This window comes from Micropterus dolomieu, linkage group LG10 (assembly GCF_021292245.1).
Source record: "Micropterus dolomieu isolate WLL.071019.BEF.003 ecotype Adirondacks linkage group LG10, ASM2129224v1, whole genome shotgun sequence".
Classification (NCBI taxonomy): Eukaryota; Metazoa; Chordata; class Actinopteri; order Centrarchiformes; family Centrarchidae; genus Micropterus; species Micropterus dolomieu.
The window spans coordinates 14,499,406-14,513,318 of NC_060159.1; the positions used below are offsets into that span (position 1 = coordinate 14,499,406).

At 38.0% G+C, this 13,913-nt stretch overlaps 1 protein-coding gene across 1 annotated transcript in view; it reads right to left on the reverse strand.

The window, feature by feature from the left end:
- Window positions 1-13,913, reverse strand: part of LOC123978135 (potassium channel subfamily K member 2-like) — a 51,234-nt gene that overhangs the window by 22,595 nt on the left and 14,726 nt on the right. The window contains exons 2-3 of the mRNA XM_046061277.1: window positions 8,461-8,926; window positions 6,588-6,904 (exon numbers count right to left, since the gene is read on the reverse strand). Of these exons, the coding sequence (XP_045917233.1) occupies window positions 6,588-6,904; window position 8,461 (318 nt within the window). The 5' untranslated portion in view covers window positions 8,462-8,926. The remainder of the gene's footprint in view (window positions 1-6,587; window positions 6,905-8,460; window positions 8,927-13,913) is intronic.

Genomic DNA, 13,913 nt, shown 5'->3' on the forward strand with positions numbered 1-13,913 from the left:
TCTTCTCATCAAAGGTTCCTTGGATTATAATAACCTTTAATCATTTTGTTGATCTTCTAAATCTGGATAAAAAAGAAACAAATTTTTAGCTGGGTCACTATTGTGCTGATTAGTCTTGCCCAGGTGACAATGAGTCTGTGTATGTGGGAGAGCACTAGCTGTGATACGAGTCCCAGCAGAGTGTGACAAGCCCTTTAGACACCAGCCGGCTGTACAGGAAACAGAACAGCACCGTGTTTTCCCACTCAGGGCTGTGCTCTCATGACAGGAGTGAAGCCACCAGCTGGGGGGAAAACACACCACTGCACGACTTCTCACACCCACAATCACCTAAACATAGAGGGGCGGAGGAGTGAAGCTCTGGCCGCTTCTGTGCTGCTACTTTATCAGAGTTTAGGTTAATGATAGCAGCTCTATTGTATTTGGGAAAGTTTAAACTCTGTTAACCCGAAAAACATTACCCAAGATAGTGTTAGATTAGCCAAAAACACTGGTTAGTCCTCAACCTAAAAGCTTTTTCTCTTCTTCCTATTCCTTTTCTTCTCTGTTTTTGAGACATGCAGCTTTATCTTTAGCCTTTTAGCAATATATCATTTATGTAGCCATCAAGCAAATTTACAGGTTGCTTGTTTTTAACTGATTCAGCTAGAAACCTTCAAAAGTATCCCAGAGACTGTTTTCAACCAAGTCTTGGACCTAATGTTAGCTTAATTAGTTAGCAAGCTACAGCTGAAAACATCTGTCTGACACATTTGTCAGTTCAGCCAGCAAAACTGATAGTTGCCTAAATGAGAAGCCTGCATTTGTCTACCACCGTCTAAAATCAAGGATCCATTATTTCAAACTTCACTAAGAATTTTGAGTAGTGCCCCCCATTATCTGCAGCTGCATATGTGCTGTGCTGCAATGGAAAGCTTGAAAGGCATCAGCCAGCCGAAACTACCAACTGCAGGGTGCTAGGTCTCTAAATGCTGGACTAACCTGATCTCATCAGTTAACTATGTCAAATCACAGCAGTTCTCTGGGTCCAAGTGGCTTCTCAAGATATACAGTCATTACTGAGACAAATGAAAGAAAAAAGTTTTGAGACCTCAGGGGGACAGCAAGCATTGCTACTGAACCAATGCTATATATATGATATAATCAGTTGTACATGTCTTAAAATGTACTAGGGGAAATGATTATCCATTATTTGTATTTAACATCAATAAACCTTAGGAAACAGAGCAACAATGTTACAATAATTATGTAAAGCATATAACACTATACACAGTCCATTTGAACTAGCACTGTCAGCTTTTTCTGAGTCTGCACGTGCACACAAACTCATGGTCACTGCAATGTCAGGGTGTTGTCTTCTGCAATTCGTCATCCCAAGTGAAACTGAGAGAGCTTTCATTAACCTTTGACTGCTGAATGTGATAAGGCAGTAAAGATCTAGTGTGTGAAAGCTGAATGGATGAATAATGGATTGGAAACTGAGGGAACAGGCGCTACAACACACGAGTTAACACAACATGGGTCAGAAGGTGGGAAGATATGGGCTGATGGCAGTGCGTGTTGTGGTGTGGTCATGGTGTGGTAGCTTACAAGGAACTGTGTGTTGTTTACCCACACAAGCTGACAAACAATTATTCTCATAGGGACTATTTGTTCTGTAGAAGGTATTTCCAATGAAAACTCGACAAAGAAAGCCAAAGCTATCTATTAGGATAAATACCAACAGAGGGAAGAGAGAAAATATTTTGATATTAACAGATCAACAGTACACAAAATATCCAGTTTAACAAAGGAACAGTGAGGAGCTAATTGGGAACAACCTGATAATGAATTGTTAATAAGTAGTTAGTGAATTTAGGACTATATGGTAGAGAATAAGGATTATTAAATATGAAAGAATTTATATATATATACATATTCATAATCATAATCATAATCATCATATATATAATTACTTAATCATAAGTTAGTTTACAATTAGTCCCTTATTTAATGATAATGACACTTTTTAAATTAGCTACAGAGCTTTTAAATTAACCAGTAAAAACTTTGTAGCTACTTGTGATGATCATAAATAATAAATCCAAACTAAACATGACATCTCTCTCAGCTGTAGCAGACAGCTGTTTTCATCAAAACATCTTTTGATGTTTGCAAACTGCAGACTAACTAAACTTATTGACTAGCTGGTGAACATAATGGAACATTAAGCGATTAAAGAGCCAGATAATAGTGGGAGACCAAAACAGAGCTAAAAGAGGAGTGAGTGTATTGGACACGAGACATGACTCCATATGAATGAGTCATTGTCTGCTTGATATGTTTCCTTACAAGTTCACCATATGAAGTTTATTAGACAAAGGCTACTGTAACATTTTATTTTGTATATATTTTATTAGGTTGACAGCTTTTCTGCTTCTCCTAAGTGGCTGAAATCCAAAAACAAAACATAAAACACACACACACACACACACACACACACACACACACACACACACACACACACATACATAGTTCTTTGAAATGGAAGATTCAACAGTAGCCACTAGGTTTTGAGTGAGCGCCCATTCAAAATAAGACAACCGAAAGACAAAACTACTTTGGTTATACACATACAGAGGATACAAATGTATTCAGACACAATAAACACAATAATCAAAGGTGAACACATCAATAGTTCAGTGTTTTTATCTCTTTTATACACCTAATCATTTCCAAATATAACAAAGGATAGGGTTCAAAGAAGAACCCTACATCCACTCTGCGCCGTCATTTAGCAAATCACACAATCACACAGGCTTGGCTCAGTCAGCCCTTTTGTTTCACAGCCAAAGTGGCCATATTAATTCACTTTCTTGGCACTCAGTTGTATGCATACTAACTATGGCCATGGGAAATGATAAGAAGAAGACCACACTGGCTGGCTTCAAGCTAAGCCAAACAGCCAGGGTAGATTGAATCGTCTGAGCTTTTTGACATCACTCACTTTTTTAATTACTCCCTCTGAGAGCACATCTCTCCTCAACCCTCTGCTGACTGGCTTTTGATCAGTGGAAGCCTGCAGAGGTGTGTATGTGTATAGATAATTAAGTAAAAGTGAGTGAGGGACACCGGTGTTGAAGCTGTTCATCAATAAATCATCAGAAGAGAAATAGTTGCTAGAAAAGATGCTGAACACAGGGGACTACTGATGGTTGATGGACAGAGCTGTTTGGTTGGATGGTTGTCTAATAAATGCGAGAAGATAACAAGATTCTTGTTAGGCATATATTGTAGAACCTGGCTCACAATTAGCCTGATAGCGTTAGGAAAACATGAAAGTTCTCTTAAATGCCTCATATAGGCAAATTGTCCAGTTTTCATAAGCCTAAAATCATGAGCCAGTAATTAATTCAGTTTGTTTCTGAAGTCCAGGACTAAGAAGTGTGTAAACTGCAATGAGTACAGACTGATTCAGTGGAAAGATCAGTGACAGAAGGAGTCATATTTAAGTAAAAGGAGTGAGATGCTGCTTGGACTTGGGCGAGAGATGTGACTCATGGTTACCAGCTTTGACCAGGTTTTTAGGTATTCAGTGAGACACTGGAAAAAACGAAAAAACGTCCTCTAAAGCACCTCAAAGTGTTTGTGTGATAGAAAAGCTCCGACCTGCTGCAAGTCCGCTTCACAAGGAAACTAATAATGGACTCATATTATGGACTCATACATCTGTATAGGGGCGGCTGTGGCTGTGGTAGAGCGAGTTGGCCGTTAATCGGAAGGTCGGCGGTTCAATCCCAGCTCCCCCAGGCTGCATGTCAAAGTGTCCTTGGGCAAGATACTGAACCCCAAATTGCCCCTGGCTGTTCCGCCAGTGTATGAATGTGTGTGAAAGTTTCTGTTTGAGCACTTAGGCTCAGGGTATGAATGTGTGTGAATGGTGAATGCAGATGTAGTGTAAAAGCGCTTGATTGAGTGGTCGAAAAGACTAAAAAGGCGCTATACAAGTACAGAGCATTTACATGTATATAAAGCAAAGTAAATCCTCTTTCTCATCACTTGTGTACCAGAAAAAACGGGAAAACAAGTTTAAACCATTTTATCAATTGGTGGTTTTTATAATGCCTGCTTTTAGGGCTTAGTGCTTCAGCCCACTCAGCACCCCTTCTTCCTGCAATCCACAGTCTGCAACCTAAATCATCTCTACCAGTTTTCACCAACAATAACAACTATAGTGATTGTGTAATAAAGGGCTGCCAAGGGTGAAGAAAAGAAATGTTGATACCAAAAACAAAACTGTGGGAATGAGCATGAGCATAAACACATGCTCATTAACATCACATTCTTGAAGTATCATGAGCTTTTAACTTTTAACTTTTAACTACTAACTATGTTTTTCTTTACAAGAACGCAGCTTTAATGGTGTTTAAGGTGTTTATTAAGGTAGAAATTATAAATGGGAGGTGGTTTGGATTCAGGAGCCCTTTGCCTTCCCTTGTCCAGGGCTCCACATTCATTAAATCCACTCCTGACAGTCAATCTGATAGATTATGATCTCAGGACACAAAGTATCATCACCATCTTTGAACATTAACTCAGCATCTTAAAGCTAGTCATCTGTTACCAGCCCCTCTTAATTGAAAACAGTCTCATTTACATACAGTTGGTGGGCACTGATCATTATTCAATGATAAATCCTTTGTAGGCTTAGTTCATATGGTCAGTCTATAAATCTGTAAATGTAATGTAATACAACACAGAGGACAACAGTTCGTGAAGTAACGTGGTAAAAGGTCTTTCTATTCGACATAACTAAAAATGACTTAAAATCAAATTCATAAATATTTAACCAACAGCCTGGCCAACAACTAAATATTGCTTGCTCAAACGTCTGTATCTTTAATATCAAACCCAGAAGATGGAAAAGTTGACCAATTTGAAATAATAATGATGCTTATTCCCCAACACAGGAAATATCCAATTAAACCTACAATATTTACATTCCATTCTGGATGATGGTGAATATTCAAGTAAGCATTTCATTCATACTGCAGCCCAGAAATGCGACAGTGAGAAAAAATCTAGTATCTAGTTATACCTGGAAGGTTTTCTCATAATCAATGGAGCATGTGTCATTAAACAAGAACGCTTGCTTGTTACAGTGAGGGCTTTTTCAGCATGAGACTGTGTCAGAAACTACACTGATGGCTGATGCTCTGCCGTAAGGAATAATGCAACATCTGGAATGTGAAACTGATTACAGTGGCTAAAAGGGGATGTGGTTGCTCTGTTCATTTCATGGGTTTGTTCAAATGCTCACACCCATTCACATACAGTACACTAAATGTGGTCTTAAACATGAATTTTTCTCGTTGTTAAGAGAAAAGAAATCTGACATCCAAGTTTGACTGTTCTTTTACAGGTAAAGGAGCAGGAAATAATATAAACTAACTATATGCAAGATTGCAAACAGTCATTTCAATACTTACTGGTTCATTAGTCAGTCAAGTTTTTAGCCATTTTTCCAGTTTGTGCACATGCCTAAAGAGCCAATGAGTAATCTTTTGACCACATACATTACAGGTATATTAATATACTGTATATAATAAAAGAATTTGACTTACATACTGGACGTTAGGGGGTACTTTTGGTTAGAATCAGGGACATGGTAAAACAAAGAGCCAAAATTAGTATCCGTAGACAAATCAGTGTCCCGCGGGATTTAAAGACCTTTCAGCTCTGGTATATTAGAGAAGTAATCATCATCCACATGTCCAATATGCCAGCTAGATTCCCCAGGCAGAAATGCTTTTCATCAACTCTGACAAGTTCGGTTGATGGTGAGTTCCACTAAGGAAGAGTTATGAAGTCAGTGAATGTCTTTTCTTAGATGGCTAATATTTGTAGTGCATTTTTATGTGATATTTTTGTATTTGAAAATTTAATGAATGCGTCATTTCTATAATTTATTATTATATTTTACCTAAATCCAGGTTGCGATTGTCAGGCTTCATTTGTAGCAACATTTCTAAATTTGTTTCCAGCATGGAGGGATTACCACATAGGGCAACAATGCACAGGCCCAGGAGCCCAAGGAGTCAGGAGGCCCCTAAACCAAAGCGTTTGTATGAACTGACAGTTATTAATTTTTCTTGATGGAAAGTTAAAAATCAGAGTCAAATTTAGTCAAATTGCCTTGATTTTGTTTTTTCTTTTTACTTGATCCTGATCCTTTCATATTATTGACCTCCAATCCAATATCTATTCACAGTACAGTGCAAAACACTGATAAGGGAAATACAACAGAGCCTCCGAGGGACACAAAATAAATGTGTACAAACCAACCAGTTCTTCAGTTGCTCAACGGGCTGAAAAAAACCAACCTCAAGTTAAAGCTTTGGCAGTTTGTCCACAACTAGCCACAATCCTCAAGGCCCTTCGTTAAACAAGGTTAAGGTGCCAAATAGTGCATCAGTGGTAACCTCATATTCTCTCTGTTCCTCTCTGTGTGGAATACAATATTTAGAATATTTTCAGTCAGTCATCACCAGGTCCTGCAGAAGTGAAAAGATTTGAATTATAAATATAATGTTAATGCTTCCACCTACCTTGACTAAATCCTCCAGCTCAGAAGAGTTTACACAGGTGTGCATCGTCAAGAAGTCCAGTTTTTCTGCGAGAATGGCCAGCTTTTGGGAACTCTCGTGTGGCTGCTCCAGGGCTCTGAACACCATCGCCCCGATAATGAGGTAAAGCACCACCAGGAAGAAGATGGCTGACACAGTTTTCCACCTCATGACAGTAGTCCGGGTGTCGCACTCGTCATCATCTGGAGTGTTCAGTACCAACGGTTTGGCTGAGAAGGACAGGCGAGGTTTGGAGTTGTGGGCAGCAGACTTGGGGTCAAGAAGGTCAGGTGCGGCCACTGCAAGGATGGATTAATGTATATTGTGGATCAATTTCTTCATTACAAGAGACTCACCCTGGGGATACTCATGTTAGATGTACTCATTTGTCACATCACTGTGTTTTCCCCAAATCAGTATTGTCTCGCCAGTAAAGAATGCATCTTTCATACTCAAACCCTACCTACTTATCAATCTATCTATCTATCTATCTATCTAGATACAGGCATAAATAGAGACATAAAGCAAATATGCTACATCATGTATTTCCACCAATATAAGAATAGGGAGTTATTACTATAATTTTCTTTGTTGGTTATTTCGTTGGTTGGTTGTTGGTTATTTTATTAATCAATTAATCATTTGGCCTATTAAATGTCAGAAAACAGTGAAAAATAAACCACTGAAATCCAACTTAAGCAAAACTTAAAACTGTTTAATTTTTTAATCACGTAAAGCAAAGAAAAGCAGTGAATCCTAACATTGGAGAAGCAAATGTGTTGCAGGTTTTCAGTACTTCAGTCAATGTGTCAAATATTCTGTCTTTACTGTGAAGTTTCTCTTATTCTTCCAATAAGAAAGCTGTAGAACAGCGCCACTGCAAAACCTATATTTATCTGCAGCAGGTCGAACACTTTTTATTCAAAGCATTGTCTGCAACATACTTCATACCAGCAGTAATTCCCAAACACCAACATCTACAGTTATGTCTCGACTTTCCCCTTTGGAGCTGGATCTAATGAGTATTTGAATGTTAAATTGGTACATGCAGTGTAATAAAAAAAAATAATAGATAATCACAATCTAATAACACCTAAACATAATTCGAAAATTCCAAAAAATATACTATATTGAAGCAATGGCTTGAGAACAGGCTTATACTAGCTATATCCCCCTACATGATGCTATGCTGTTGCTTTTGGGTCCTACAATACAAATGATTACTGAATCATTTGTATTGTAGGACTGAATGAACGCTCATTAAAAATTAAATACTGTTCATCAAAATCCTGTTTCCCAAACAGCTTGCTACAGTAGATGCAATTACATAACCACCCCATGAGGTCCTCATAGCCAGTATTTTACAGTAAACAACTTATGGAGAGGATCATTCACTCAATTCTTAGCTCAAACCACGTGATATTTAAATTATTCCTATAGTTTGCCCTTTTCTTTTTCTTTCTTTCTTTTTTTTTTTTTTTTTTACAATATGTGTAGTATTACATAACTGCATGTTCTTGTTTTTGTCTGGTTAAATTGGTTTTCTCAGTGAAAAAAAGCCTCACATACAAAAAACATATTGTAATAAAAGCTACAAAAATGTATAGGCCGATCCTAAAGTTCAAATAAGAATAATATTGTGATACCAAGAGGCAGAAAATGGTGCCACAGTACATTAAACTATCACTAGAAACTCATTATAAAATAACACAGAAACACCCGTTTCTGCATATGGTCATTTCCCCCGTCGCCTATTGCATATCATCACTTTCTGAGGGTGAATAGATCATGCAGAATATTGGTAATCTTTCCATCCTTGATTTGCTGAATTTCAACTAGTTGTTAACGCACTTACTTCTCTACCATCTCGTCTCTCTTTGTTTCCTCATCGACGGATCTTTTTCTCCAAAGTGCAAATAATGCTTTCCTTTTAGTGTGGCTTTTTGCCTCCGGAGCTCCCACCAAGGGACGTGGCCGCTCTCCTCATGGTCTCAGCGAGCTGCGCTTTCCTCCACTTTACAGTCTCCGGAGAAAATACATCCAGGACATCGCGTTCGCTTCCCAACAGAAGACGCGTTAAGATAGAGCGTGTAAGGAATGAGGGGAGCAAATCGTTTCCATGAAATCCATGAGGGTGTTTGGGATTATTGTTTCCAGAGAGGTGCAAGGACGCAGAGATGGATTGTACGGGTCAGAGGAGGTATCTCACCAGTGTGCGCTGCACTCCCACTGCTGTGGCGCGGACAGCGTGCGCTCCTGCTGTAAGAAGAGAGGGAGACAGAGGAGCTGCTTGCTGTCCAATACTTCAGAGGCTCCCCATGCTGCAAAAAATCATATAACAATGGATGAATATATTTAAGGTGATCTGAACGCCCTCACAGTTGAGATGTGGACTGTGCAAAGAGAGCTCCTTAAGATCTCAGATTTGGTTATACACTATGAAAGACCACTCTTGTTCTTTCTAACACCATCCAAGAAGCTGTATGTCCTGCCCCCTTCCTTACCCCAGAGGCCTCTGAGCAGCTCAAGAACACACTGACAGATGCTGCTAAGTACAGAGATTATTCTCTTCCTGCTTTTGGCAACAACAACAAACAAACAAACAAACAAAGAAAACAAACCAAAAATGGTTAAAATTGCTATTTGTAAGTCATTCATTTTACTCAAGAGAACCTTGAAGATGTTTTATTGGGGATCTCTACATCTACCCTCCCTTAAAGAGGGAGCTTTTTCCTTGCTGAACCAATTATTTAAACTTGTGACATCCCAGTCACAAGCCCACATCTCACATCCAGGAAGCAACCGGTTTATCAGTGAGAAGGAGCAGACTTCAGGATGCAGTCGCTATACATGCCCTGAACAACAGTTGTTGGTGCATTAATTAAATTAATTTAAATCAGCAAGACAGTCTGTATGGTTTATGTTCCTGATATAACTTAATTATCCACCTAGTCATGCAGGTGTGACCACTACAGAAATACATGAAACCAAGCCAGAGATTTTCAGTAATTTGATTGTCAGTTGCAGTTTGGCTCCTTTAAGTGTGGGTGTGTGTGTGCGTGTGTGTGTGTGTGTGTGTGCGTGCGTGCGTGTGCATGCGTTTGTGTAAAAGAAAGGGTGCATCCACAATATTGATTTGCATGAGCTACCACAGCTAATTGAACTGAGAGACTTGCACAGCTGTGCTGTTTGTCTTTGGGGCACTGACACACACACACACACACACACACACACGCGCTTAAAGATCCTGTCTGTGTCAATGAAGCTACAAAAAAATGCTTTATCTAAGTGCATAATGAAAGATAATAGTAAGAGTAACTCGTAATCCCCACTTTTGCTGACTTAGTCTTATAGCCAAGTTTTCTGAGGAAAGAACGCCTCTTCTGCTAAAGAAAATGGAAGAAAAATGTATTGTAGTCTGCACTATGACTATCAGGGCTGCAACTAACGATTATTTTCATTGTTGGCTAATCTGTCAAATATTTTCCTTGATTAAAAATTAGTTGTTTGGTTTATAAAATGTCAGAAAATGGTGAATAATGTTGATCAGTGTTTCCCAAAGCCCATGATAACATCCTCAAATGTCTTGTTTTGTCCACAACCTGAAGATGTTCATTTTGCTATCATAGAGGACCAAAGCAGAAATGTTTACATATAAGAAGCTGGAAACCATGACATTTACTTTTATTTCTTAAAATATTTCTCTGATTAATTGATTATCATAATAGTTGGAGAAAATAATTTATTAGTAGCTCTTATGACAATAATGAATCCATAAAATTTGTTTTACACATTGTGCACCAGCATCAGTGGATTCTGTCCAGATTTCAATAACTTAGTCATAAATTGTCAGATGCAACAATCGTTCCTTACCTATTTCTTCTCCTTCTTTTCCTTTTCTGTAAACCTCTTCCTCTCTCCTACTCCTAAAGACTTTGAGTCAGTAAACATCCAATCTGCACTCCCATGCTAAAAGAATGAAGATTTATTTATAAATGAAGTCTGAATTGTACAATTTTAACTGTCCTCGGCTGACAGTAAACAGTTTGACATTAGGTGGACAACCTATTTCTTCTTCTGCTGTGTGATGCAACAACGTTAAATTATTTATGTGGTCATTTTCAAGTCTTTCTGTTTAGCTTGTTTCCAAATTCTCTTTATTATTTTTATAGACACACATGCGTGCATTATACAGCATTGTTAAATCTTTTACTTCTGCTTCACATAAAGACACTGTATGCTCAAGAAGTCAAGAAGAAACTTTTTTATGTGTCCAATATTAACTTTAATTCCTTCTAAAGAAACGAACACTTTTAATTAATGGCTGGAGCTCTGAATTTGCTTACGTTACTATGGTTACGGCTCTGCTGTAATTGTAGCAATGGATGCAGGAGCTACATATCATTTTGTCATTTGCAGTTCTGCAATGCTTTTGATGTTGGCTTGTAAATGACATGATACTGTTAGAAAGATTATTTTAGATCAGTAAATCATGTCATGGTCTCTGGCAGCAGCATCTAATAAACAGGATATATAACACAGGGAATCCCTCTAGTTTTAATGTTAATTCACCCTGTTTTTATTAATAACCAGCTAGTGCATCTCCCTTTACAGGGCAGCTTGTTATTGGTGCAGTCATCCACAGTGCTGACAGCCAGATGGAGAGCAAAAGAAAAATGGAAATGTCTCTGAGCAGCAGATACAAACACTAAACCAGAGACAGGCTTTGAGTTTGTGTTAATAATCTTGTCTTGTAGTCAACAAGTATTGTGAGCCCCTATTGATCCAATGAGGCTGAATTTTCTGCTTGATGTCATCAAACAGGTCAGAGGTTAGGAAAAAGTAGGATTCATGAGCACTCAAGCTTCATCATTAATGCCGTCATGTTTTACCAGCAGAACTGTGACACTTCAGAAAAACCACTGTGGGAATATATACTTATATGTATACTTTGTCAGTGTGGATTAAGGACTATTTTGTAACGTTTGCTGTAGATTTCATCTGTTATTGTCACTATAGAAGCATATGTTTTTATGTTAAACCATATGAACCTAGTGGAAATAATTGTTCTCTTTGTAATGTTTAAATTTTTCCATTCATCCATCCATCGTCAACCGCTTATCCTGCGTACAGGGTCGCAGGGTGCTGGAGCGAATCTTACATTGGGCAAAAGAGGGGGTACACCTCGGACAGGTCGCCAGTCCATCGCAGGGCCCGATTCAATTCAAATTTGCGTAATTGGCATGAATGTTAATAGGACAGTATTGGCAAAGCGTTTTCTTTTACCATGACTCCACAGCCTGTCATTTACAGCAGTGTCAGTTTCCTCTTCTTCTTCTCCTTGCTCTTCTAATTATTTCCAAGCTTTGATGGAATTTGCAAGACAACACAATTACATTTCTAATCAAAGTCAAAAGAATAAAAAAAATAAAATTAAAACCTCTGTTTTTAAAGAAGCCATTACAGCCCAACTCATATCCGGTATATAATGACGCGGGAGGTTTATCTCTAAATTGCCTGCCGGCTCAAGCGTTTGCTATCTGTTATGACTCTGTGTGGTGAAGTCACACACAATGGAGCGGAGTGTAATTTGCATAACATAGTTTCCATTGACTTTGAAAGCAAATTTAAGCAAAATTTAATTACTCAACCTGACTGCTCTGAAGAAATGAGGGATGAAGCCTGACTGACCGTCCCAGAACTTTGTTACCGATATAGGAAAAAAGAGCAATCTTGATCCATATGTTGTTGAGAACTACAGAGCAATCTCAAACCTTCCATTCCTCGATAAACATATTGAAAAGGTTGTTTACCAACAATTACAGATGTATCTGTCATTTAACAACTTGATTCTTTTAGTAGGTGCCAAGGGTTTGAGGACCCAGATTCACTCTTTGTTGACTTCTCTGTTGGTAAAACCTTGTGAGCTGCGGCCAGAGTGTTATCTAAAGCCAAAAGAATTAAACACATCACTCCTATTTTAACTTCTCTGCACTGGCTCCCTTCCAAACAAACTGATTTTAAAATACTTATTATGGTTTTTAAATCTATTTATTAGCTCCTTCCTATGTCGTTGATATTCTCACTCAATACACACTGGACAGATCCATATTCCCTTTTTATTGTGATACCTTCTTACATGTCGTTATCTGTTTTTTGTATGTTCATTTGTCTTTTTGTCATCTCATTACTCATCTCCTCATGAGGTATACACACATACTTCATCAAATTTTCTGACTCTTACGCTCAAACAGGACAGCACCATAGCAGGTACATATGGCTTTTGTTACATGACAGTAATGTTATTATCAGTGACATTGTGGCATTAATTGACTGTATTACCATAGTAATCTCTCCTAGTGTCACAGCAACATGTCAGAAACTGGTGTAGTTAGCCATTTTACTATTAACCTTTGTTTTATTTGGCAAAATGTGCTTGCAAAGTGAAATCTTATGTAAGTTAGACTTTAAATTCTAAGCCTTTCAGTCTGTGATAATTAGAGGGTGACATGCTCATTGTTATGGTGTATAGGCCTACCATTTAGTGGATTATTTTTCTCAGTGGGCATACAAAATGCATGTATTTATATTGTATCTTATGAACAGATGGTTGGAGATCAGTTTCTACATATTTTTTTCATAACCTAGTTCCCTTCCTGTTTATAACTGCAGAGCCATACAGCTATGTTCCTGGTCAAACTTTGACAGCAAAACAAGTGAGCAGCAACATCAGCATACAAAAATGCTGAACGTTGAACGAGTTTTTAATGATTAAACATATATATTTCAAACTCTTGCCTGCAAGCTTGCATTGTAAAGACTCAGAAGGCTGAAGGAATGAAAAAATGAATTACATCTCTACACCAAATCCTGCTGATTCTACCTGAATCATTTCTACTGAGGTAGCAGTTTCCTCATCCAGCAGAAAACTATCAGCAGTAGCAGGGACCTTTCCTGAGGATAAAATCATTGCTATAGGTTGATCAATCATCAGTAATCTCATTAACATACATTTGTAGTATATGACAGTAGTTTACAATCCCACAGAAATATTCACTTTTTAGTTTCAAAAATCGTAAAAAACAGATGACGTGAGGCAAGATTTGACAGTCATGGTATAATCTCGCTAAAAATAAATGAATCTCCTCTGAAGTTTGTTGCAGAGACAGAATAACTTTTATTTAGCGTTTTACGAGTGAGACTATAAACATAAGAAAGTCCTTAGAAAACATCTTAGAGTAAATAGCGATAATAAATAAAGATCTGAATTTTATAGAGCAAAGCTAACGAGAATTATCATGAGGCCCT